Source organism: Lynx canadensis, chromosome D1 (genome assembly GCF_007474595.2).
Source record: "Lynx canadensis isolate LIC74 chromosome D1, mLynCan4.pri.v2, whole genome shotgun sequence".
NCBI lineage: Eukaryota > Metazoa > Chordata > Mammalia > Carnivora > Felidae > Lynx > Lynx canadensis.
Genome location: NC_044312.2, coordinates 22730412 through 22752809, shown reverse-complemented (window position 1 = coordinate 22752809; position 22398 = coordinate 22730412). Strand labels below are relative to the sequence as shown.

Here is a 22398-nt window from a genome sequence, read left to right as displayed (position 1 = left end):
CTGCCGACCTCCCTTGCTTCTGTTTTTCCCCCCTCCAATTGTAAGAAGACCATATATTTTCCACCATCACTGTGAATGATGCTCTAAAACGAGAAGTTGGGTTAGAAACTGAAGTTACATTCTGGTACCTATGAGTGACGGTGTGTATAAGATATAAATGGATTCATCCTCATGAATGAGGAGAATCTTTCTTATTCGGCTTCCTAGCTAAAAGTGCTTCAAGCTTGGATATTACCTCTTGGTTCACCCCATCTTCGGATTTTCTTCTTAGTCCCATTTTCCATCTTGAACAAATGAACACAATAAGACCTAGGTGAAAATTTCTTTATCCACACGATACCACCCCAACTATCAATCCTCCAATGCACATGCTCTTTTTTCATATATGCATGTAGTTGTGCAGGAGTTTTTTCTTCACATACCTTTTAAAAGACAGTAATTTGACTACTAATCTAAGTGTTAACTTGGAGTTGACTGCTAAGTAATTCATACAACCTTACACATTAGACCAAAATAAATGTCACATGTATTAAAGATTTAAATGCCATAAACAAAAAACCTGGGGCTCCTGGATGGCTCAGTCGGTTGAGCATCTGACTCTTGATTGTGGCTCAGGTCATGATCTCACAGTTGTAGGATTGAGCCCTGTGTAGGGTCCGTGCTGAGCATGGAGACTTCTTGGGATTCTCTCTCCCTTTCTCTCCACCCCTCCTCTCCTCAAAATAAATAAATAAATAAATAAATAAATAAATATTTAAAAAGAAACAAAAAACCTTTTAAATATTGTTGTGGCTATTATTGCTTAACTTCTTACAGTGTGCTAAACACATGTTAAGTACTTTTCATGTATGATCTCATTTAATCTTCGGAACTTCCTATGAAGTAGCTATTATTGTAAGACATTTTAGTGGAGGAGAAACCTGAAGAACAGACGGGTTGCCCAGATGCTAACTGGGTAATTTGACAAGTGCAGTACTTTGACAAGTGTTACACAGCTTTCCAGTTAATATTGCTACCTTAAAAAAATTATTGTATTGACTGGTACTATGGATCACAATTTAGAAAGTACAGAGTGGGGATAGCTCGTCTCTGCTCCATGATGTCTGGGGCCTCAGGTGGGAAGATTCAGAGTCTGGAGGTGATTCTAGAGCTGAAGACTGGAATCACTATGAGGTGTCTTCACTCACATGTCTTTGCAGTTGATGCTGGTTTAAGTTGTGATGTCACCTGTGGCTGTTGGTCAGAATACCTTCATATGGCTTTCTTGGGCTCCTTCACAGCATGGAGGCTCCAGACTTCTTACCCAGAAGCTTAGGGCTCTAAAGGCAAGTGTATATTCTAACAAAGTGAAAGTTGCATCACATATTATGGGCTAGCTTTGGAAGTCATGCATTATTACTTCTACTACATTCTATTGGTTACAAGTGAGTCACAAGCCTGGCCAAGCTCCCCTTTTTGATTGGAGAGTAGCAAAGAGAGCTTGTGGTAGGGGAAATATTGTGGCAGCCATCTTTGAAAAATACAATTTGTTACAACTAGTTAGTGGCACAGTTGGAATTGGATCCAATTTCTACACAATCCCAAAGCACTCTCTTTTTCTAAACTCACTATTAACAATATTTGTATAATCTAGTGATAGAGGAAGCTTTTGAATCATAACATCGATCACAAATAGGATAAGATTGATAGATCTGACCACATACGAAAGTGGTGTGTGTGTGTGTGTGTGTGTTTGTGTGTGCACATGCACGCACATACATCAAAGGGCCAATCAGGAACAATTGGCAACACCAAGAGCCCACAATTCCTTAAATGGACATGGTGAAGCTTTGTCAATCATATAGATATTCATATATTATATTATTCAGCCACAGAAAAGAAAGAAACCTTGCCATTTACAACAACATAGATGGAACTTGAGGGCATTATGCTAAGTGAAATAAGTCGGACAGAGAAAGACAAATACCATATGATCTCACTTACATGTGGAATCTAAAAACAAAGAAAAACAATAAAAACAATCAAGCAAGCTCATAGATACAGAGAACAAGAAAACAGATTGGTGGTTGCCAGAGGTGGGGGGTAGGGGATGGATGAAATGGGTGAAGGAAGTCAAAAGATACAGATTTCAGTTATAAAATAAATAAGAGATATAATTACGGCATGGTGATTGTAGTTAATAATACCGTTTTGCGTACTTGAATTGCTAAGACAGTAAATCTTAAAGGTTCCCATTACAAGGAAAAAATTTGTAAATGTGTGTGATGATGGATATTAATTAGATATATTGTGGTGATCATTTTGCAATCTATACAAATATCGAATCACAATGTTTTACACATGAAATTAATATTTCTATGTCAATTATACCCCAATTTTTAAAAAAATATCACAAGAAAATAATTCTAATTTGGAGGAAAGAATGAAACAAGATGAAAAAAATTCACATGAGGAAACAAGCTCTGTGGCAGTGTTGATAATAAAAGTCAAAAAGTAGAAACAATCAGGATTGCCTAAATCAAATGTGATACATTGGTATACCGAAACACCATGCATCCATAGAAGTGATATAATATAAATACAAATATATGGATTTCAAAACATGTTAGAATATGTTCATTAAAATAGGGGGTTTTAAAATAGTGCAGTTTAGTGTGATCCCATTTTCACTTCACGTCTATTATCTATCTACCTCTCTCTCAATCAGCTTTTTTATTCATCTAATTTTAATAGTGAAAAATGGTGGTATTTTTTTTTAATTTTTTTTTAACATTTATTTATTTTTGAGACAGAGAGAGACAGAGCATGAACAGGGGAGGGGCAGAGAGAGAGGGAGACACAGAATCTGAAACAGGCTCCAGGCTCTGAGCTGTCAGCACAGAGCCCGACGCGGGGCTCGAACTCACGGACTGTGAGATCATGACCTGAGCCGAAGTCGGACGCTTAACCGACCAAGCCACCCAGGCGCCCCAAAATGGTGGTATTTTAATGTATTATCTAGTTTTAAGCATTGAATGATATATTTTTTCTGGCATAAGTTTATTTTCTTTTCCTGTAGAAGTAAAGCCATGGGAAAAGTTTCAGAGAATCAATATATAAAAAGACTGCAACAACCCAGATGTTGGAATTAACAGGCAAAGAATTTAAAATTCCTATTATAAATATTCTCAAGAATATTACAGAACTTACAGAAAAAGAGAGACATGAGGGAATCTCAACAGAGAGGTGCAAAATATAATAAAGAACTATTTGACAAAAAATCTCAGACAATACTAATGTTGTAGGTAATTTATATTTTTGTCCCTTTCTCCTTTTTCATTTTTAAAAATGAACATAAAATTATTTTTAGTAGCTTAAAAACTAAATGAAGGACATAAATAATTTAAATGAGATAACACTGGGGTGCCTGGGTGGCTCAGTTGGTTAAGCATCCGACTCTTGACTTCAGCTCAGGTCATGATTTCACAGTTTGTGAGATTGAGCTCCATGTGGGACTTTGTGCTGACAGGGCAGAGCCTGCTTGGGATTCTCTCTCTCCCTCTCTCCCTCCTCCTTCCCACCCCTCTCAAAATAAATGAATAAACTTAAATAAAAATAGGACAACACTATATTATTCAGTAAATCAGACATATCGAAGTAGAAGATTGGTTAACTTTCTCTTCAGTTATGATACTGCTGGCAATTTGCTAGGCTAGGTAAAAACAGATAACAAGATCATCACTCATGTTGCCTGCATAGCAAAGATACTGATGAAAGAACAGTCAATACTATAAACCCTTGAACTACCAAAATTTTTCCTCAATTCCACTTATCCTTGTATAGGTATATAAAAGCCAACTCACAACAACTTGTGTTACTGTAAAAACAGAAAGGACCCCCAAAAATAAAATCACAAAGAGGGAGAAAATAGCAACCAACACCACAGAAATAGAAACATTGTTAGAGAATATTATGAAAAACTATATGCCAACAAATTGGGAAATCTGGAAGAAATGGACTAGAAACGTGTAAATTACCAAAACAGAAACAGGAAGAAATAGAAAACTGGAACAGACCAATAATCAGAGAAGAAATTGAATCAATTACCAAAACTCCCAACAAACAAAAGTCCTGGACCAGATGGCTTCACAGGTGAATTCTACCAAGCATTTAAAGAAGAGTTAATATATATTCTTCTCAAACAATTCCAAAAAATAGAAAAGGAAGGAAAACTTCCAAATATATCCTGTGAGGCCAGCATTGCCCTGATACCAAAACCAGGTAAAGACATGACTAAAAAAGAGAACGGTAGGCCAATATTCCTGATGAACACAGATGCAAAAATTCCCAATACAATACTAGCAAACCACATCCAACAATACATTAAAAAATGATTCACCATGATCAAGTGGGATTTATCCCTGGATAGCAAGGGTGGTTCAATATTCTGAAATCAATCAATTGAAATCAATCAATCAACATACAGATAAAATATTTGACAAAGTACAACATCTATTCATGATAAAAACCCCTACCAAAGTAGGTTTAGAGAGAACATACCGCATCATTATAAAGGCCATATGTGAAAAACCCACAGCTAATATCATCCTTAAATGGGGAAAAACTGAGAGCTTTTCCTCTACAGTCAGGATAGAGACAGGGATGCCCACTCTCAATACTGTTATTTTTTTTTTAATTTTTTTTTCAACATTTATTTATTTTTGGGACAGAGAGAGACAGAGCATGAACGGGGGAGGGGCAGAGAGAGAGGGAGACACAGAATCGGAAACAGGCTCCAGGCTCTGAGCCATCAGCCCAGAGCCTGACGCGGGGCTCGAACTCACGGACCGCGAGATCGTGACCTGGCTGAAGTCGGACGCTAAACCGACTGCGCCACCCAGGCGCCCCTCAATGTTGTTATTTAACATAATACCAGAAGGCCTAACCACAAAAATCAGACAATAAAAAGAAATAAAAGGCATCCAAATTGGCAAAGAAATAAAACTTACACTATTTACAGATGACATGATACTATATGCTAAAAACCCAAAGGATTGCACCAAGAAAACTGCTAGAACCAATACATGAATTCAGAAAGAGTTGCAGGATACAGAATCAACGTACAGAAATCAATTGCATTTCTATACAACAAAAATGAAGAAGCAGAAAAAGAAATCAAAAAATCAATCCCATTTACAATTGCACCAAAAACCATAAGATACCTGGGAAGAAACCTAACCAAAGAGGTAAAAGATCTGTACACTGAAAATTACAGAACACGTATGAAAGAAATTGAAGGTGACACAAAGAAATGGAAAAACATTCCTCATGGATCGGAAGAACAAATATTGTTAAAATGTCGATACTTGGGATTCTCTCTCTTAATCTGGAGGAAAGAATGAAACAAGCAATGAAGAATGAAACAAAGCAATGTACAGATTTAACTCAATCCCTATCAAAATCCCACCAGAGCTAGAACAAACAATTCTAAAATTTGTATGGAAGCACAAAAAAAAAAAAACAACCCAAATAGCCAAGGCAATCCCGGAAAAAGAAAAGCAAAGCTGGAGGCATCATGATTCCAGACTTGAGGTTTTTTGCAAAGCGATAGTCATCAAGATGTCAGGTACTGGCACAAAAACAGACACATAGATCAATAGAATAGAATAGAAAACCCAGAAATGGACCCACAACTTCATGGTCAACTCATCTTTGACAAAGCAGGAAAGAATGTCCAGTGGGAAAAGGACAGTCTCTTCAACAAATGGTGTTGGGAAAACTGAACAGCCACATGCAAAAGAATGAAATTGGACCACTTTCTTACACCATACACAAAAATAAATTCAAAATGGATGAAAGACCTAGACTGTGAGACAGGAAACCATCAAAATCTTAGAGGAGACCACAGGCAGCAACCTCTTTGATCTCTGCCAGAGCAACTTGTTACTAGACACGTTGCTGGAGGCAAGGGAAACAAAACAAAAGCAAAAATGAACTATTGAGATTTCATCAAGATAAAAAGCTTCTGCACGGCAAAACTCAAAGGCAACCCACAGAATGGGAGAAGATATTTGCAAATGGGAGAAGATATTTGCAACCCACAGAATGGGAGAAGATATTTGGATTTTTGAATAAAGGGTTAGTACCCAAACTATATAAAGAACTTTTAAAACTCAACACCCCAAAAAACAAATAATCCAGTTAAGAAATGGGAAGAAGACATGAATAGACCTCTTTCCAAAGAAGACGTCCAGATGGCTAACAGACACATGAAAAGATGCTCAACATCACTCATCATTAGAGAAATATAAATCAAAACCATGATGAGAGACCACCTCACACCTGTCAGAATTGCTAAAATTAACAACACAAGAAACAAGAGGTGTTGGCAAGGATTCACCCCTTTAATCTCTCAGCACCCATTCTTCACCTGGGTGGAAACTTGACAGTCCCAGCACCAGGAATATAAAAATTCCCATTACCTTATCCTTGGGAGGTGATAGCAATTCAACCATACTATCACCAAAAAAAAAAAAAAAAAAGTGAAATAGCCACCACCAAGGCTCTTTCTAGTGAGGGGGGGAGGGCAAGGGAGATCATTGAAATGATGAAGCAATCTGAAATATAGCTGCCACAACTCCCACTTCTGTAACTGAGACGGTTGGTCGTCATAGCTGCATTCCCGCACTTGTATTCTCTGTTCTCTCACTTCTGCTGGCCTATCAACTGGATAGGCTTCCTGACCTGGTGGCATACCCCAGCCCTCATTTCTGTAAGATCTGAATCCTTGCTGGATCTGTCTTTGTTGTCTTTTCTATTCAACAAGACTATTGAGCAAGGGAATAATTAAAGATCTTCTAGTGAATCCTGATTTTCAAACCTAATTTTTCTTGCCCCCATTGTGTAGGCACAACTTAAACTCCCCCCTTGTGATCAGCATAAGTCACCAGAGTCAGTACAGTGACCTTTTTCTCTGCCTGTTGGGAAGAAGGAATGGAGACACTTTGCTATCCCGCTCCCACTCCTCTTCTCCTCTCTTCCTCTGACCATAGGCATCATAGGCTAATGGGGGATGAGGCATTCCTCTTATGACATAAGAGAATATTCTGATATGTGTCCTCCGGGTTCCATTACAAATTAAACATGAAGGAATTTGGGAAACGCTTTCTCAGAATAATTCTTTGGTTGATGAGGTTACTGTTATGTAGTATTATCTGTTGAAAAATGTCACACCATGGGCGCCTGCTTGGCTCTGTCAGTAGGGCATGGGACTCTTGATTTTGGGGTTGTGAGTTCCAGTCCCACGTTGAGCAGGGAGCAAACTAAAAAAATAAATAAATAAAAAGTAAAATGTCAGGTCATGCATATTACTATATTATTTTAGTTTTCCTTTTTTTCTATACCAAATCTTGCTTTATTCCTATATAGGGAGTATCCAGGTAGAATGGGTCAGGCTGGTTTCTGCAGGAGGCAAAGGAGAAAAATCACATGAAAGATCAAATAGACCTTTCCTTGGTTCCACTTCTCTAGTCTCAGAGTCTACAGTAATGTTTCACTCTTCAAAGCCTCAGAAGTCTTCTCCAATGAGTCCTGAATGCCCCAACTATGTTCCTATGTTCCCTATTTGCACTGTCTTTGCAGTAATTTTCCAAACTGCAGTATATAAGCAAAGATATTTTCGGTTTTCTTGTACCAGGTGTCCAGAAGTGAAATGTACTTTCTCTAAGACCATCTACAAAACCAAGTTTCTGTTCTAGGGCTCTTGGAGATTGGCCATCTACCCTGAGGCATCGGCTGCATTGAAACCCCAGGCAGTGTCTAATGCCAGACTCAGTGTCTGTCTCTCACACTTGGCTGCCCTTGTGGTTCAGTGATTTCAACCAGCAGCAACTCAAAGTATTCCTCTCCAAGTTCTGGTTCTGTACTTTTGTAAACTCCTCCTTCAAAGGGCTCCTCTTGCAAATACATTGGAGATAAAAGGAGATTAGTCTTAAATTCACTCCTAATTCAGATTAATCCTATACCTTGTTCTCCGTGTGATCTCATTTCCACAATAGGCCCTGGTTCATTCAATACTGGTCACTCTCTGGGACCCCTCGGCTGCTGTCCTTCTTGACTTAATAACTTACTATAATTTTTACATTAAAAAGGTAATGAGCACTTTCTTGTGTCGAGTGCTGATCTATGCCATTGACGCACATTATCTCATTTTATTCTTACTACAACCTTATGAATACATGAGGTTACTTTCCATTCTTAAGGTCACAAACGTAGTAAAGCTGTCATTTGAAACCAGAAGCCATGGGAGCGTTATGTTAAGCTGATATGGTGCTGCTACCATGAAATGGGCCTCAATAAAGGAGTTAATGTAGGAAGGCCTAGTTCCTTTATTCCCAACATACCACCTTTCAGAATTACATGGACATATCAGACTTTACTGAGTGGCTGGCATAGGTGTAGCAAAAATGCAAACTACACACTAAATACGACCATTTCCATAGTCCAATGGAAAGAGAAGGAAAGTGCAATCTATCTTAGTTGGCCTTCTCACAGACATGACCCAGGTCCTAGCTTTCTTCTGTCTACCTAAATAAAGAAGTGAATAGAAGCAAGCTTACCTTGCCAGAAATTGAGTTCATTCAGTAATAGCAGAGAAATTACAATTGGGGAAACACATGCTGTAGCAAGCTACGGGTGAGTCCATTCAGGATTTGGGGTGGGCTATACTTATGGTCAAGGAATGCAAAGAGGGGGTAGTCCAGCCAGAGTTCACGAAGTAATTTCAGTGGCTTGAGTATAGCGAGAGCTTTTTGGCAGATGTTCAGTGGTCATGAGATAAGGCTCCATTGTCTTTAAATCGGGCTTTTATGGGAAATCAGTCTTTCATTTTTTAAGTTCCGTTCTTTCTGAGGGAGCATGCATTAGATTCTCCATGTTATAGTCTCTAATTCCATTTAGATTGAAATCGGTCCCTCTGTCCCTCTGAGTCTTTCTTCAAAACACTATCTAGCCCCTGACCCCTAATGGTCTCTTCTGTTCTTAGAAGTATCCCCAGCACCTAAAGCAACTCCTCAATATCTAGCACGTGGCAAGCATCCAACATGTGTCGAAGGAATGAATCCAACAAGGAGGTTGGCCTGCTCCCTCCCCACCAGTCTGATACTGGTACTTGGTAACCCATAGAATTTTGTTTCCACAGCAATGAATTGGTTGACATTGTGGTGAGCTTCAAGATGTGTATTTTAGGAGGGCAATCTGGGTGAGCTTCAGCTCTCTGAATCCAGTGGAAAGTCATTGGGTGGCTTCAGCTCTTCAGGTCCTATTCCCTTGAAGATCTTCCAAGCAATGCAAGGTGAGGCAATGCCCCCTCCATCATAGGGAATCCAGTTGGAGACCATCTTGTTCCACATGCAAACATTAATTTACAAAGATATTCTACTAAATAGATTATAATCTCATGTGATTCCATCAATTCTGAGGATAAAATTTTCATTAATATGCTCAGTTTCACTTGGAACTCCTTATTCATCCTCCTGTTTCAAACCTTGATGAGCAGCTCAGGTGCATAAAAATGAGGCCACAGATGCTCTGTTTTTAAGCAATAAAGATGACACTTTGATAGCCCATGATTGGCTGTAAAAGCCCGAGCTGGAGTTTTGGATCTACTACTCTGCTCTCGGAAAACTACCATTTTAAATAGGGGATTTCTACGCTGTTGTCTATGTGTGAAGAGAGATAGCAAAAGTTTTAAATTTCATTATATCCCATGGGGTACCTGGGTGGCTCATTTGGCTGAGCGTCTGACTTCGGCTCAGGTCGTGATCTCATGGCTCACGAGTTCGAGCCTTGCATCAGGCTCTGTGCTGACAGTTTGGAGCCTGGAACCTGCTTCGGATTCTGTGTCTTCCTCTCTCTGTGTGCCCCACTTGCTTGTGCTCTGTCTCTGTCTCTCTCTCTCCCAAAATAAACATTAAATTAAAAAATTGTTTTAATTTTATTACATCCCCAAATGAACCAGGAGTTAGAAAGGTGGTCATGTTGGTGTTGGCATACATGCAGGGGGATGGGGTGGCAGAGTAGGTTGTTCATCTAATTACATAAATTTTGTGAACCACAATGTAGTAGTTTCTATGTCATTCCTCTATCTGGTACATTAAAAACATCCCAAGAAGTGCTTGATTTAAATTCATATAAGGATGTGTTTAGATAAGTAGATAACGAGTGTTATCTAAATGATAAGAGGCTTCTGGTCTTAAATGGCTTCTATGCAACTGGAGGGAGAAGCCAGGAATCCAGGATGAACATGTAGTTGATAGTAACAGAAACCTTCATGCCTGGTTATAGGTGAAAGAACTATCTTAGGCAGTTCTACTATCTCCCAATCAAGATTGAGGGGGAAGAGTGATGTCATTGAATGAGAAAGCAAAGGCACTGCTAGGAAGAAAAGGTGAAAAAAGGAGAGGCAGAGAGATTGCCAGAGGCAGCAAAGGCATAGCATAACGAGACCCTGGGGAGGCGGGGGCAGGGCGGGGGTGGCAAGCAGTAGAAATCTTGATGGCAAGCGATGGGCAGTAACAGGGAACTTACTGATTAGGGAATGATGCCCTTCTCTTCCCTCCCTCTGCGGCTGAAGCTGTCTATTACTCTCTTGCTGAGGTCCTGAATCTCTTCACTAACTGTAGTATGAGTGAGGGAGTTTATGACTTCCCATCTAATAGATGGCGATGTGTGAGTTCGCATGATCGGGGGTCTTTAGGAAATAACTGAGTAATTGATAAAGTTCCTGTTCACAGTGTGTTAAAGCTTGGGAAATTTTTCCTTAGCTAGACGTGTGTGGCAAAGAGATTGTCTCCCCCAAATCCTGACACTCACTGTAGGCTATCTCCTTCCCTCTCCCCTCAGATACCTCCTTTTTCCCGCCCCTGGGAACCAAGAAAAGGTAACCTATTCCCAGAAGTTTGGAACATGTAGAAGGGCCTCTGTAGGCGCCAACAAAGCTCCAAGAGTTGGTGGCTGTACAGATGAAGAAGAGACACAAAGAGAACCTCTATAGACATTTAACTTGAGCTTCTTGGGATTTCTATGCATTCTCTGGATGTTTCCCCAGACTGTGGCCATCAAGAGTTGCAGAGTGGGGCCCGTCTTGCACAGGCTCAATATCAGAACTCAGTGAATATCTGTGCTGTTTGCCCATCAGGGAAAATCAGTATGCCCTGAATCTGAGTCTCCACCTTCAAAGTCTATTCTGGAAGAAACAGTTCTTGTGCCCACTTCAACACACAAGTCTAATCTAAGCCTTTGTGGTAGTTAACCTTCATCAGGACATTCCTGCAGCGACCCTCATGGCCAGGTTCTTCCTCATCCCACGCCAGAGGGGCACCTGCAGGCTCTAGCCTGCTGTTCTCTATGGACAGATGACCATCTTGAGACTGGCTCCTGCTGGCTGAAGGCTCTGACATTTACTCTGGCTAAGAGGTCTGGGCTACTATGGAAAGTAACACAAAGTGTTCCATGTTCTTAGTTCTCATCTCAGCCCTATCACAGGGCTTTCTATTCTGGTAGCCCTGGTGAGCACCCACTTGGCTCACTTTTAGTCTGGGAACATAGAGAATACGGATCCGACATGTCATGTTTGGGGTGACTATCTCCATTCTTCCCGATGCACTTTCAGAGAAAATTTAAATGGCCTTAACGTGGGTGTTCTCACTCTCCTGGGCTCCACAGGTGGGTTTTCCTGGGTAGGCAAGAACAGGTGCAAGTTACAGCTAGAGGGCAGTATAACTTCCAGTCCCTCTTCTCCAGCATGACTTGCCAATGTCCCAGCAGCCTGTACAAGGAAGCATATTTACTGTGCACGTACTGTGACAAAAGTCCTGGAAGTTGGTCGAGAACTGCTTGCAGCAGCCTTCCATCCTGTACTCATCACTCCAAAACAGGGTGGGCAACTACTGGAACAGGGGGCTGTTAGGCAGTGGGCTGGGGCAATGGAACAGGACTTCAGGGCAAAGCCCTCACTGCCTTAGAGACTGAGATCCTGCTGACTCAGTGTAAGAAAAGCATCGGGAAATACAGGCTTTTGAGGAGGAGTCCTCTTGAAGAAGTCCATTGTCACTCCTGGCCTCCCCACAATCCATCCACTGTCAAGTCAGTTAGATGAGTTAAGCTCCAAAGCAGGGCATGTGGTAGGAGCCGAACCGATGGGAAGTGGTGACCCAGAATCCATGTCTGACCCTGAATTCCCATTTCTTGCTCTGTTAGCACCAATCAGACATGATCCCTGACCTGACAGCTGAGAGCACCCAGATCACGATCTCCCTCTGTCTTCACACTGATGTGAAATTGCAATTCAGTCCTGTTTCTTAGGCATAAAATAAAGACATGGGGCTCTATTGCTTCCATGCCCAACTCCTCCATTTGACCCACTGGGGAAAACGGTACCTTCAAGGCTGCCCACAGCGAGAAAGTCTGAAGGACAGTGAAAGGAGGGAAGTGGGGCTGCTTTGGGTTGAGTATGGGGGGACGGCAAGGGTTTCTGGAGTGAGACCCAGGCATGCAGGGCAGTGATGTGGGGTGGGTCCAGCTACTAGAGGGAGTGCGGTTCTGAGGCAGGGCTGGGTGAAGGGCCAGCCAGGAGAACGAGTCAGCCAGACCCCATGTCCCCTGCTGGCCCGGCAGTGAGGCAGGTTTGCACTGCGTGCAAGGGAAATGGTCATGGAGGAGAAACGTGCCTGGACCTCCGTCACACACGTCCTTTTTTCTGGGTGTGTGGGGCTCAGATGGAGTCCTGTAATAAAGCAGGGCTCCCTCTTGTCGTGGACTCACCTGGGACCAGATGATCCCACGCTCAGGTGTGTTCCCTGCTGAGCAGGGCCAGGGAAAGTGCTTGTCTGAGGTTGGCAGAAATGGTTGAAGGGGATATTGCTCTATGCAGGGAACTTTCTCTGTGTGAGTGGGGGTGGTGTTCTGCTTTTATTTTCTTTTTCCCTGTATCCTTTGCCCCTTCGCTGCCCTCCTGCAGGGACAAAGTGAGCCCAACCACGGGCTGACTACAAAGGAGCCAAATGTGGCCTCAAGTCCATTACCTTCTCCTCTGTCTGCAGAGATAGGACGTGGGTACAGGTTGAGCCTCTGGGCAGGGCGGGAGCAGCAAAGAGCAGGACAGCGAGTCCTTCAACCACCCATCTAGGAAGGGGCAGCAGGCTGGAAAGGCTTTGGATAGGAGCCAGGGGTGGAGGGGAGAAGGTGCAGACCCTCAGCCCCAGGAGAGGCCCCAGGGGAGGGCTGGGAACCTAGTTCTGGGGGCTCAGATATGGAGGCGGGGAGGAAAGAATGCCTGGACAGCACATGCTCTCTCTCTGTGGGAGGGAGAGGTGGCCACGGGTGTCCAAGGTCTGTCGGAGGCACACACTAAGATCCTGAGGACAGAAGTGTTGAAAGGCTAAGCAGCTAGCCAAAGCTTCTGGCTGAGTCTGGAAGGCAACTCAGGTGTTAGCTCGTTTAAAGGGATTTACCAGGGCACCGGCTCCTGAATCTCCCGCCATTTCTGGGCCTCACATTCAACAGGGAAGACAGGTACACTGATAAAGTCACAATTTTCACAATAAGAAACCAGAATCTCATACGTATCATGTACAACCCTTCTCGGATTGTAAAGGAAAGAAACAGCATGATGTGGTGGAAGGATATGGCTCACCGGGTCCAGCCTTGTTCCCTGGGGAATAATACTTCATCTCTAAGTGTACTTGGGCTTCAAGCACACTTGAAGATGAGGTCAATTATTTCTAAGCTATGTGGTTGTTCAGAGAAGTCAAAGAAATCAAGAATGTTTGCCACCAAGTAGGGTCTTACTGACCATTATCATATGTGAATTTATTAAGTCCTAATAACTACAGCTGATATACCTCTGAGAGCCCTTGATTTCACCTGTGAGGTCCCAGATCCCAGAGAAATGAGTAACTTGTTTAAGGTCACGTAGCAGGTAGGTAGCACCCTTGGGCCTCCATCCCAGATGTACAGGGAGTACCCTCCTGGCGAAGATTATGTGAGGGATTGTACTTGGGAATAGCATGTGTCTGGCTCTGGGAATAAGTCCACTCAGATAAGTGGGCCCCACACTCACTCTGTCCCCAAGACAGGGGAATCTGCCGTTGCCATCGCCTGTCTTCTCTGTGGTGACCACCAACCACAGGTCACCCCGCAACTTGGTACTAGGGGCTTTTCACCGTTCCCTCGTGTCTCAGGTTAACCACACCAACGATGCATTCACTTTTTCATCAGATAGTCTTGCCTATCTGATAATTGCAAGGCATCCCAGTGCTGAGGAGAAAGCAGCAAACACAACACAGGGAAATCTTGCATTCAGGGCGCTTTCGTTCTTGAGAGGGGAAAGAGACAAGAAAACATAAATGAGGAAACTCTTAGAATGACAAAGCGGCTTGAGCATGCCGGAGAAAACGGGAAAGGGACGTGGCAAGCGTGGTAAGGGAGTTTTGCACGTATGGGCAAATATTTCCTATTTACATGTGTGTATATTGGAAAGCCTCGGTGATAAAGTGACACTTAGGAGATGAAGGAGGGAGGCACAAATGTGTGGCACCATCTGGAGGAAGTGAGGCAAAGGCAGGGGACTGATGGGAAAGCTCATTTCCAGCCCACCCTGCTCCCTTCCCCGCTCTGTCCCCTTTCTAGTGACTAATCCAAATATGTCTTCCTCTCTGCCCATAATCCCCAGTGTACGTCTCTCCCACTGGAATCATTTCCGGTCTTTGTCTCCCTTGAACAAATTAGTGAATAAAGCTGAAGGGAAACTGATCATCTTCACCTCTGCATCCCCCTTTCTTGTGCTGCCCCATCCATCTCTCAGAGGGGTGTTAATGCTGGGTGGTCAGACCACAGCCGGAGTATCCTGGTGGCAGTGACGACTCACTTCGGGAGGGAGGGAGTACCGCTGGAGGTCATGCTGAGGCCAGTGTCTGGATGGTTCTGGTACCTGAAAGGGACTGAGCCACTCCCTCGCAAGGCTCAGGGCCCCCAGATTTGCTACGTGTGAAAGGGTGTCCTGGAACGTGGGCTTAGACATGCTCCGTGTAGGCCAACGAATAGAATGACAAGCGAAGTGAAGAGGTACTAGGGAGAGAGATTCTACACCAACGTTAATTAGTTCCTTATGCTAGATCTACTAAAGTGAAGTGAGCTGTCTGGGTGGGCTGAGTTCCAAGTATCTGGAGAAATGCAAATGCAGACAGGATGTACCGTCTCCTGGGAACGTTGTAGAGAGGATTCAGGTGGCTCGATCTGAAATTTATGATTCTGGGATCTAGTGCGATGCCTGACGGCAGGTGACGGGAATAAATAAAGCTGAACCTCCCACTGGGAATGTCTCAGAAATGGGTTTCAGGCTGTTGCTGTTGCTTCTGCTGGGCATTTTCACAGTGGTCTTCATGGATGAAGGTAAAACCTGTGAGGGAGGCAGTGATGGGTGGTGAGAGGCTATATGGGGAGGAAATGGAGGTGGTTTCTAAAGTTGGCTTTTTGGGATACTGTAAAATGGCTCAAGGAGAATTTTTCTTCTTCTTTTCACAGATATCCGTGGCCCCAAATCAAAATGTATGGTGTAGTTGGTTTGCAGTTTTGGGATATATGATGCCACAGGGAGAGAGGACATTCCTGATTTTTTCACACGTTGTATCTCTCTATTTTCCAGTCTTTTCACTCACTGCCCTGGAATCTTTTTTCTGCCCCCAGCCTTGGGTGAAGGCGGGAGGGAGTTTGAATATATAGGGTTATAGCTGTCGCTACAAGGGAGTAAGGACCCCTGGCAGAAGTTGGGGAGGGTGTCAACTTCCTTCCTGTGAGGACTGCCCCTCGCCAGTGTAAATGTTGACAGTGGGGCAGGTTTCTGAAGAATTGCGTTCCCTAGAGCTCTGCTTTAAATCTTTCCCCTTTTTCTTTAGGGCTTCGATTTTGCCATGATTGTGATTTCTATGATGGATTCAAATGCCGTGGTCCCAAGAAACGTTGCTGGAAGTTTAATTTATCCCTCAAATCCAATAAGAGTTGTACCACAGATCACTATTACTACAATGATCCAGTTACAGGTAAGTGAGAGGTAGAGAGAGACACAAGACTTTACCAGTGGTGCCCACCTTCCTTGAGGTCAAGGTGTGGAGGGAACAGGGCCCATGGAGAGGCTGGGAAAATGGAATTCTCCAAACCCCGACCTCGGGTGGAGCCTGTGTGGGAGGCGGATGTCTTTTGCCTGGTCCTGTCTGGAGAGACCGAGATGAGATGCAGGCACAGTTTGAGGGCTCATCCTTGGCTACAGAAAACCAATGAGATTCTTGACAGCCATAATTGCCAGGGAGACAGTGTGATTAAGTAAGGCGATTACCTTTACTTTTCTTCTCTCTTTAGGGAGATATCTGTACCGATATACAAAACTGTCTTGTAATCCTTGTGAAGAGGGAATGTTCCAAGTATACCATGACTTACTGAGAGAAACATTTTGCTGCACTGATAAACATATGTGTAATACTGGACGTGATATTTTGGAAAAGTCAGCGCTTTTTGGAGAAGATAAAGAACACACTATCCATGATGATGTCCTACCATAACCTTAAACTATCCTCCCAGTAATTTTTGTGCTTCCCCTACACAATGGCAACATCATCTCACATTATCTCAAAACCAGACCCTACTCTCTACTCTTTTCCAGCAGATCTACCCATGGAAGCTCTGTATGTCCTGTGTCAGTGTTTTTCCATTAAGAGGAAAATAAGAACACCCGTGTCTGCCTTCTGGTTGGATTCCCCTGTCTGTACCTCCTGATAGCGTCTGGCAATCTGTAACTATCCTTAAGTTCTGATGCTAAGCCTGGGGTCAAATCTTTGGCAAAAGGAACAAAGTATTTTTCTGGTAGAGCTTCTGAGCAAAGATCAAGAGAAAGCAGGCTGGAGAGAAATAGGGACACGAAATTGCAAGAGATTTTAGGAGAAATCTTTGGGTTTGTTGGAGGGCAGGAAAGGCTTGTGTTAAGTAGGGGCATGAGAAAGTAAATGTGAAGATAGGAAACTCTAACTGCCGTGAGCTAGACAAACAGTCTTTGTGCCTCTGCCACCATTTGTGGGAAACTGTACCAACCACAGCTCCTCCTGACCACACAGACCAAAGTTACTATGTTTCTAATGATCTTCTCTTGCTTTCATGGCCAAAGCCAAGGACATCAGGGTAAGCACTTGGTCTGGTATTGGCCAGCTACTCTGTTTCCTGGCATGTGAGGAGTCCCCTCCCACCCAGTTCTGAAAAATATTTAAATATCTCCTTGCATTCAATGAATTCATTGGTAAAAAGCTGAGTGCTTTTCACCTATTGACACATCCCCGCAACAAATTACGTCAAGGAAAGATAAGAGTTTCAGACTTCACTGTAGTGTCCTAACAAAAATAATAAGCTATGAAATGACAAAAATGACTCCTTAAAGTATTATTCACTCACTTTGGGTTGAACTTTTCTTTTACTATGCTTGCATTCCTATGTTGGAATCTACAGACACTATTACATTTCATATTTGGCTGTACAGTTATGTGTACATATATAATATTATCCCAGTTTTAGTAGTATCCCTCCTGATCCAGGCTTATAATTGCTTACTGCTTTCTACCACATTGTATTTGCATAAACATAATAAAATATTTTAACAGACTAATTTTGAAAAGTTTGCAATATATGTATGCTTGGATTTCCTCCAAATTGTATCATGTTAGCAGGAGTGTTATACTTTAGTATCATGAGAAGCAGAAAATATGCCAGATTCTTCCATTCAGGATTAGTCTAAATGGAGAGAACGGAGGTGCTGGCAGTAGGCTCCAACGATGAAGTGCTTTACCAGGGGAATTACTGTGATGTGTGATTAGCGCCCAGAATAGTCCCAAGCAAGTCAAAATTGGAAACTTCAAATTAGAGGAGAGAAACAATGTAGAGTGAAGAAGTTAGCCAGTGGCGGGAAGAGTAGCAGATAGATACTGAGTGATACTGACAGCTGGAGGCTGACCAGCACACATTTGTAGCTAAGTTTGAAGTGAAGCTTCCTAAATCATTCTGGCAAAGCCCCCAGACCTTCATCCTACCCAGACTAGCTATCTAGGTCCAATCTTTCTGAGCCTTGCCCTATCGTGTTTCCCATCTTTGATTTTCATGAGATTCTAACTCCTATATTGGCGCATGTACAACACTTCCTAATTTTCTTGTCCAATTGGACTACATCTCTGTTCTTAACATTTTGGAGGGAAAAACATAGGAAGTAGAGGGTACAATGACAGAAGACAGACCCTGAACACACACCCTAGTTCTAGATTCAGTAACAAATGATAATCAGTTGAACAAAACAGGAAAAGCGAATTTATATTTACATAATCACATAAATAAGCCTCATCCTACCAGGTTGTTAGAAATTAGTCTCAATCCTGTGCGCATGCTCATGCTCACTCCTATTTTTCCAGGGTACTAGAACTAGACAGAGCGGAAAGCCTGAGTGTGTATGCAGTGGGGGAAGGGGAGAGGCATCTGCTCATGGGGACGGCTCTGTACAGAGATTGCTGTTGAGATGTCCAGGGGCCAGACTCACATGGCTTACTCAGATCCCACAAATTTCAGCTTCTTTCATGCAATGCTAGCCACATGGTAACATTTGTGTGGCTACTCCTTCTGGTTTCACCTCCTTGAAAGTATCCCACAGCTCTTCCATATCTAAGGGTGCTTTCTGGTGAGTTTGTCAGGGAAGCAGGGTATAAGTTACTGTCTTTAGATCCCGTAGCTGACTTCTCCACTTCTTCTCCAACCCGTAACCCTGAAGAGAGTCTCATTCTGGAAGGCAGAAAATCATTCTCTCTTCAGGACGCTGATGCAAATTCTTTTCTACGCTCTACCCTTCTCCTCACCCTGGGAACAGCATTCGTGAACAAAATTCAAGAAGACTCAGGCCAGCTCTTCATTTTGCTACTTCCCTCCCTGTGAGGCCAGGGTCATAAGCTTTCGTGGGAGTGAGATAGGAAGGATGATACCAAGAGATATAAACATTTAAGAAGAAGAAAGGAAGGAAAATATCCTGCCTCAGAAAGAAGGGGGAAGGTTGGGAAAAGGATTGCCCCCGATTCTCGTCTTCCCTTTCTGGAAGCACCTTAGGCTACACAGTAGAAGCACTAGGTTTTGCAATAACCTGTGGGAGACATTGATCTTACTCCCAAGGTGTTTGTCCTCCCCCCTTCCCCAAATCCCACCTGCCACCAGGGACCAAGAGAGAAAATCTAGAAAAGGAGAGGACCTTTTCTTACACACGCAGAAGGCAGAACCATGTGTTTGCAACCCGAAATGTGGCTTTTTAAGAAATCATTGCAAGGAGGCGGAGGCAACAATATCATCCAGAGATTGGAGCTCCTGAAGGACAGGCAATCTCTATAGGTATTCATTGCAGAAGTCATAGCCCCGGCAGCACCTGAACTCCACCAAGTAGACACTCCATTTTATTTTGCCCACATTAGCACAGCTCTTCAGGCAGCCCATGAACATTAACCATGGAGTACCGTCTTCTGCAGAAGGAAGAAGAAACATATTAGCAGAGAGGCTTCTGCAAAGAAACCTCTTTCCATACCAGGACATAAGAACAACTTGTGTGTAGTTCAAGTCTCTGTTATTCAAGTGTGAAGAACTGTAAGCTGCTACAAGTTGAGGGCTTTCCAGAAGAAAAGCAATGGCAGAGAAGTTTGAAAAAATTCCTGGGGGTGGGGAGGTAATGACAGAAGCAACTGAGGGATTTCCAAAGCTGGATATCTCAGTGGAGAATCTCAACAACTGGTTTAAGTAAGAGTGATAAATGCCAAGGGCTCACTGAGCACGAAGGGTAGGAAAATAGAGGCCATTTAGACAGTATCTAATGCTGACACTGACCCGTCCCCATGGAAGTCCAGGGAGCGACAGACAAGGAACTGCCTTCCACCCTCCAACTACCACCTAGTGTCACTGGCCATATTGCGCCTCCCCTCTCCACTCCATGCGGTCTTCCCGCTTTCTGCAAGCTGCTCAGAATACTGGTTCCATAGCTATAGATCCCCACCCCTTGGTGACCACCTCCATCTATTTCTCATTAGGGCCTAGGTTCAGGGTAGAGAGAGCAGTCATCCCAGGGCTGGGGCTGCCTGTGGCTAAATACGGTCCCTGCTTTTTCCTAGAGCTCGTATGTCCCAGTCAGCTTCCCCCACCCCCATCCCGCAACTTACTCTTGGAAATCCTGACAGTTGTGCAAGACTCTTCACTTGTTACAACGCATATTCCTCTGCCTCTGGAACACTTCTCTCCTGGAAACTGCAAGTGGCACATCCTACACTGAACGATTCCTGTCATTTGGGCTAATGAGTCAAGAAAAAGAAGTGAGAAGTGATCTCACACTGCCATGAGAAAACCCATCTCCCCCTTTCAGGTCTGAAGTCTGCTTGGAGCCCAGAAGTCTTTACCAGAGACCCATTGAGTGTGGGCATCTGCCTCTATTAAGAGAGGCTAAGCCAGGAGAAGGACTGCAGTTTATGGTCTCAGGAATTTAGACTGGAAAAACGGGAGGGGGAAGAAAGGTGGAGGGGTAAGGAAAAGAACTACATCAAGACAGATAATCTTCAGACTCTTCAGACTCACCAGGATAATGGTCTTCATCAGTAAATAGTTCATGAACTGTATTGGCAAAGAGAAACAAAATCAATCTGCAATTTTGTCTGAGATTTAGCCTTGCCCAGGGCACCTATGATGCTTGTAAAACATGGGGTCCATCCTGTGCTTTTCACCTGGGGCCACTGTAGGCTCTTTCTGTCGCTCCAAAGCCCCGGCAACTGCCTCCTGGTATCTTTGCACCTGTTCCCTCCTTTCAATTCCCTTTACCTCCGGTGGGGCCTCCCAGATACCCTATCCATCACTCTAGGGTGTAGCACAGACCAGAAGAGAAAGATAAATGTATCTTCTCCCCCTCATTCCCTTCTTTTTAACTGACCTACGGTGGCTTTCTTATCTCCGTGTTCCTGGAAGCTTACAATGCGGAAAAGCATCTGAAATTCACGAGGTTGCTACACTTCGGTTTGGCCAACCAGTGCCTGTAAAGTCAATATTCCACTCTCTCCTTTCCCTTTTGCTTTCCTTTTATTACACTTACCTCAGCCTTGTCAACTGCTGCTCATATTATTTTGTCAAACTTCAAATCAGCTCCCATCCCAGCCCATCCTGCTGTAAGAGGTTGCTGAGTGTTGAAATTCAAGGGCTATCTCTGGGTTCCTCTCAACACCCGATGCCCACACGGCCTGGCTCATCTCCTCCCCCGCCTCCTTCTTCCCCCTCCCACACCATGATCCATTTGTATTCACATGCATGTTCACTGTCTGCCAGTGACCCAGACAGTACTGTTGGGGAAAGAGATACATGTTCTGCAGACCTCATGTTACAAACCTCGCCTCACAACTTCTATGAAAATCTTCTCAATCCACTTATTTCCTCCCATAAGGGGAAGGGTCCCAGGGATGTGATGCATTGTAAGTGGAAGGCGTGGTATTAGAATGGTAATATGAGGGGCGCCTGGGTGGCTCAGTTGGTTGAGCGTCCGACTTCGGCTCAGCTCATGATTTCATGGTTCATGAGTTCGAGCCCCATGTCAAGCTCTGTGCTGACAGCTCAGAGCCTGGAGCTTGCTTTGGATTCTGTGTCTCCCTCTCTCTATGCCCTTCCCCCACCCATGTTCTGTCTCTCTGTTTCTCAGAAATAAAATAAATATTAAAAATTTTTAAAAAAGAATGATCATATGGCCTCCAGAAGAGGACCTTTGTCACAGGAACCCTGACCCATTCCCGTATCCTGGACACACCTCACCAACTGTCAACCCTAGGGACTCACCTCTAATGCAGCAGAGCAGGATGGGGAGTCCCAGCAATAGGGGCTTGTCCATTTTGGAAAGAAAAGAGCAGGTTAGGGCAAGAAGCTGCCAGGTGTCTATTTATACCTCAGCCAGGTTGGGTTAGGGGTGGGGACACTGTGGAAGTCCTTGAAAGGCATAACCTTCTCCTAGGGAAGCCAGTGACTCTCTGGTTTCTCTTTTTAGAGAACTGGGCAGAAAAAGGCCCAGCTGACCCAATTTATTTCAGTCCAACTACTCAGGATGTTGCCATGTTCTATGGTTTTTTTCAGGATACCACACTGTGGGAGAAAACAAGGATAAATCGGAGTTGGGTGGGTAGGATTCAAGGTGCTCATTACAGATGAGAGACTATATGAGCACAGATCATTGTAATGCAGAAAGGCCAAAAGGATGCTGAGCACAGACCAGTAAAAAGGCATACCTGGAGAGAGTGGAGAAGAGAGGCGGAAGAATAGACACAGAGGCACTGACAGGATTCT

At 43.5% G+C, this 22398-nt stretch overlaps 1 protein-coding gene across 1 annotated transcript; it reads right to left on the bottom strand.

The window, feature by feature from the left end:
- Window positions 1-19428: 19428 nt before the first annotated feature.
- PATE1 (prostate and testis expressed 1) lies at window positions 19429-21949 on the bottom strand. Its single transcript, XM_030333689.1, has 3 exons — window positions 21898-21949; window positions 20250-20378; window positions 19429-19562 (listed from the first exon to the last, which is right to left on the bottom strand). The coding sequence occupies exons 1-3, from the start codon at window positions 21947-21949 to the stop codon at window positions 19429-19431; spliced, it is 315 nt and encodes a 104-aa protein (XP_030189549.1).
- Window positions 21950-22398: the final 449 nt, after the last annotated feature.

Coding starts and splice junctions, on each gene's coding strand:
- PATE1 (XM_030333689.1), bottom strand. CDS start 21,949: ATGGACAAGCCCCTATTGCTGGGACTCCCCATCCTGCTCTGCTGCATT. Junction 20,379..21,897: donor CCTGCTCTGCTGCATTAGAG/GTGAGTCCCTAG, acceptor TTGACTCATTAG/CCCAAATGACAGGAATCGTT. Junction 19,563..20,249: donor AACTGTCAGGATTTCCAAGA/GTAAGTTGCGGG, acceptor TTCCTTCTGCAG/AAGACGGTACTCCATGGTTA.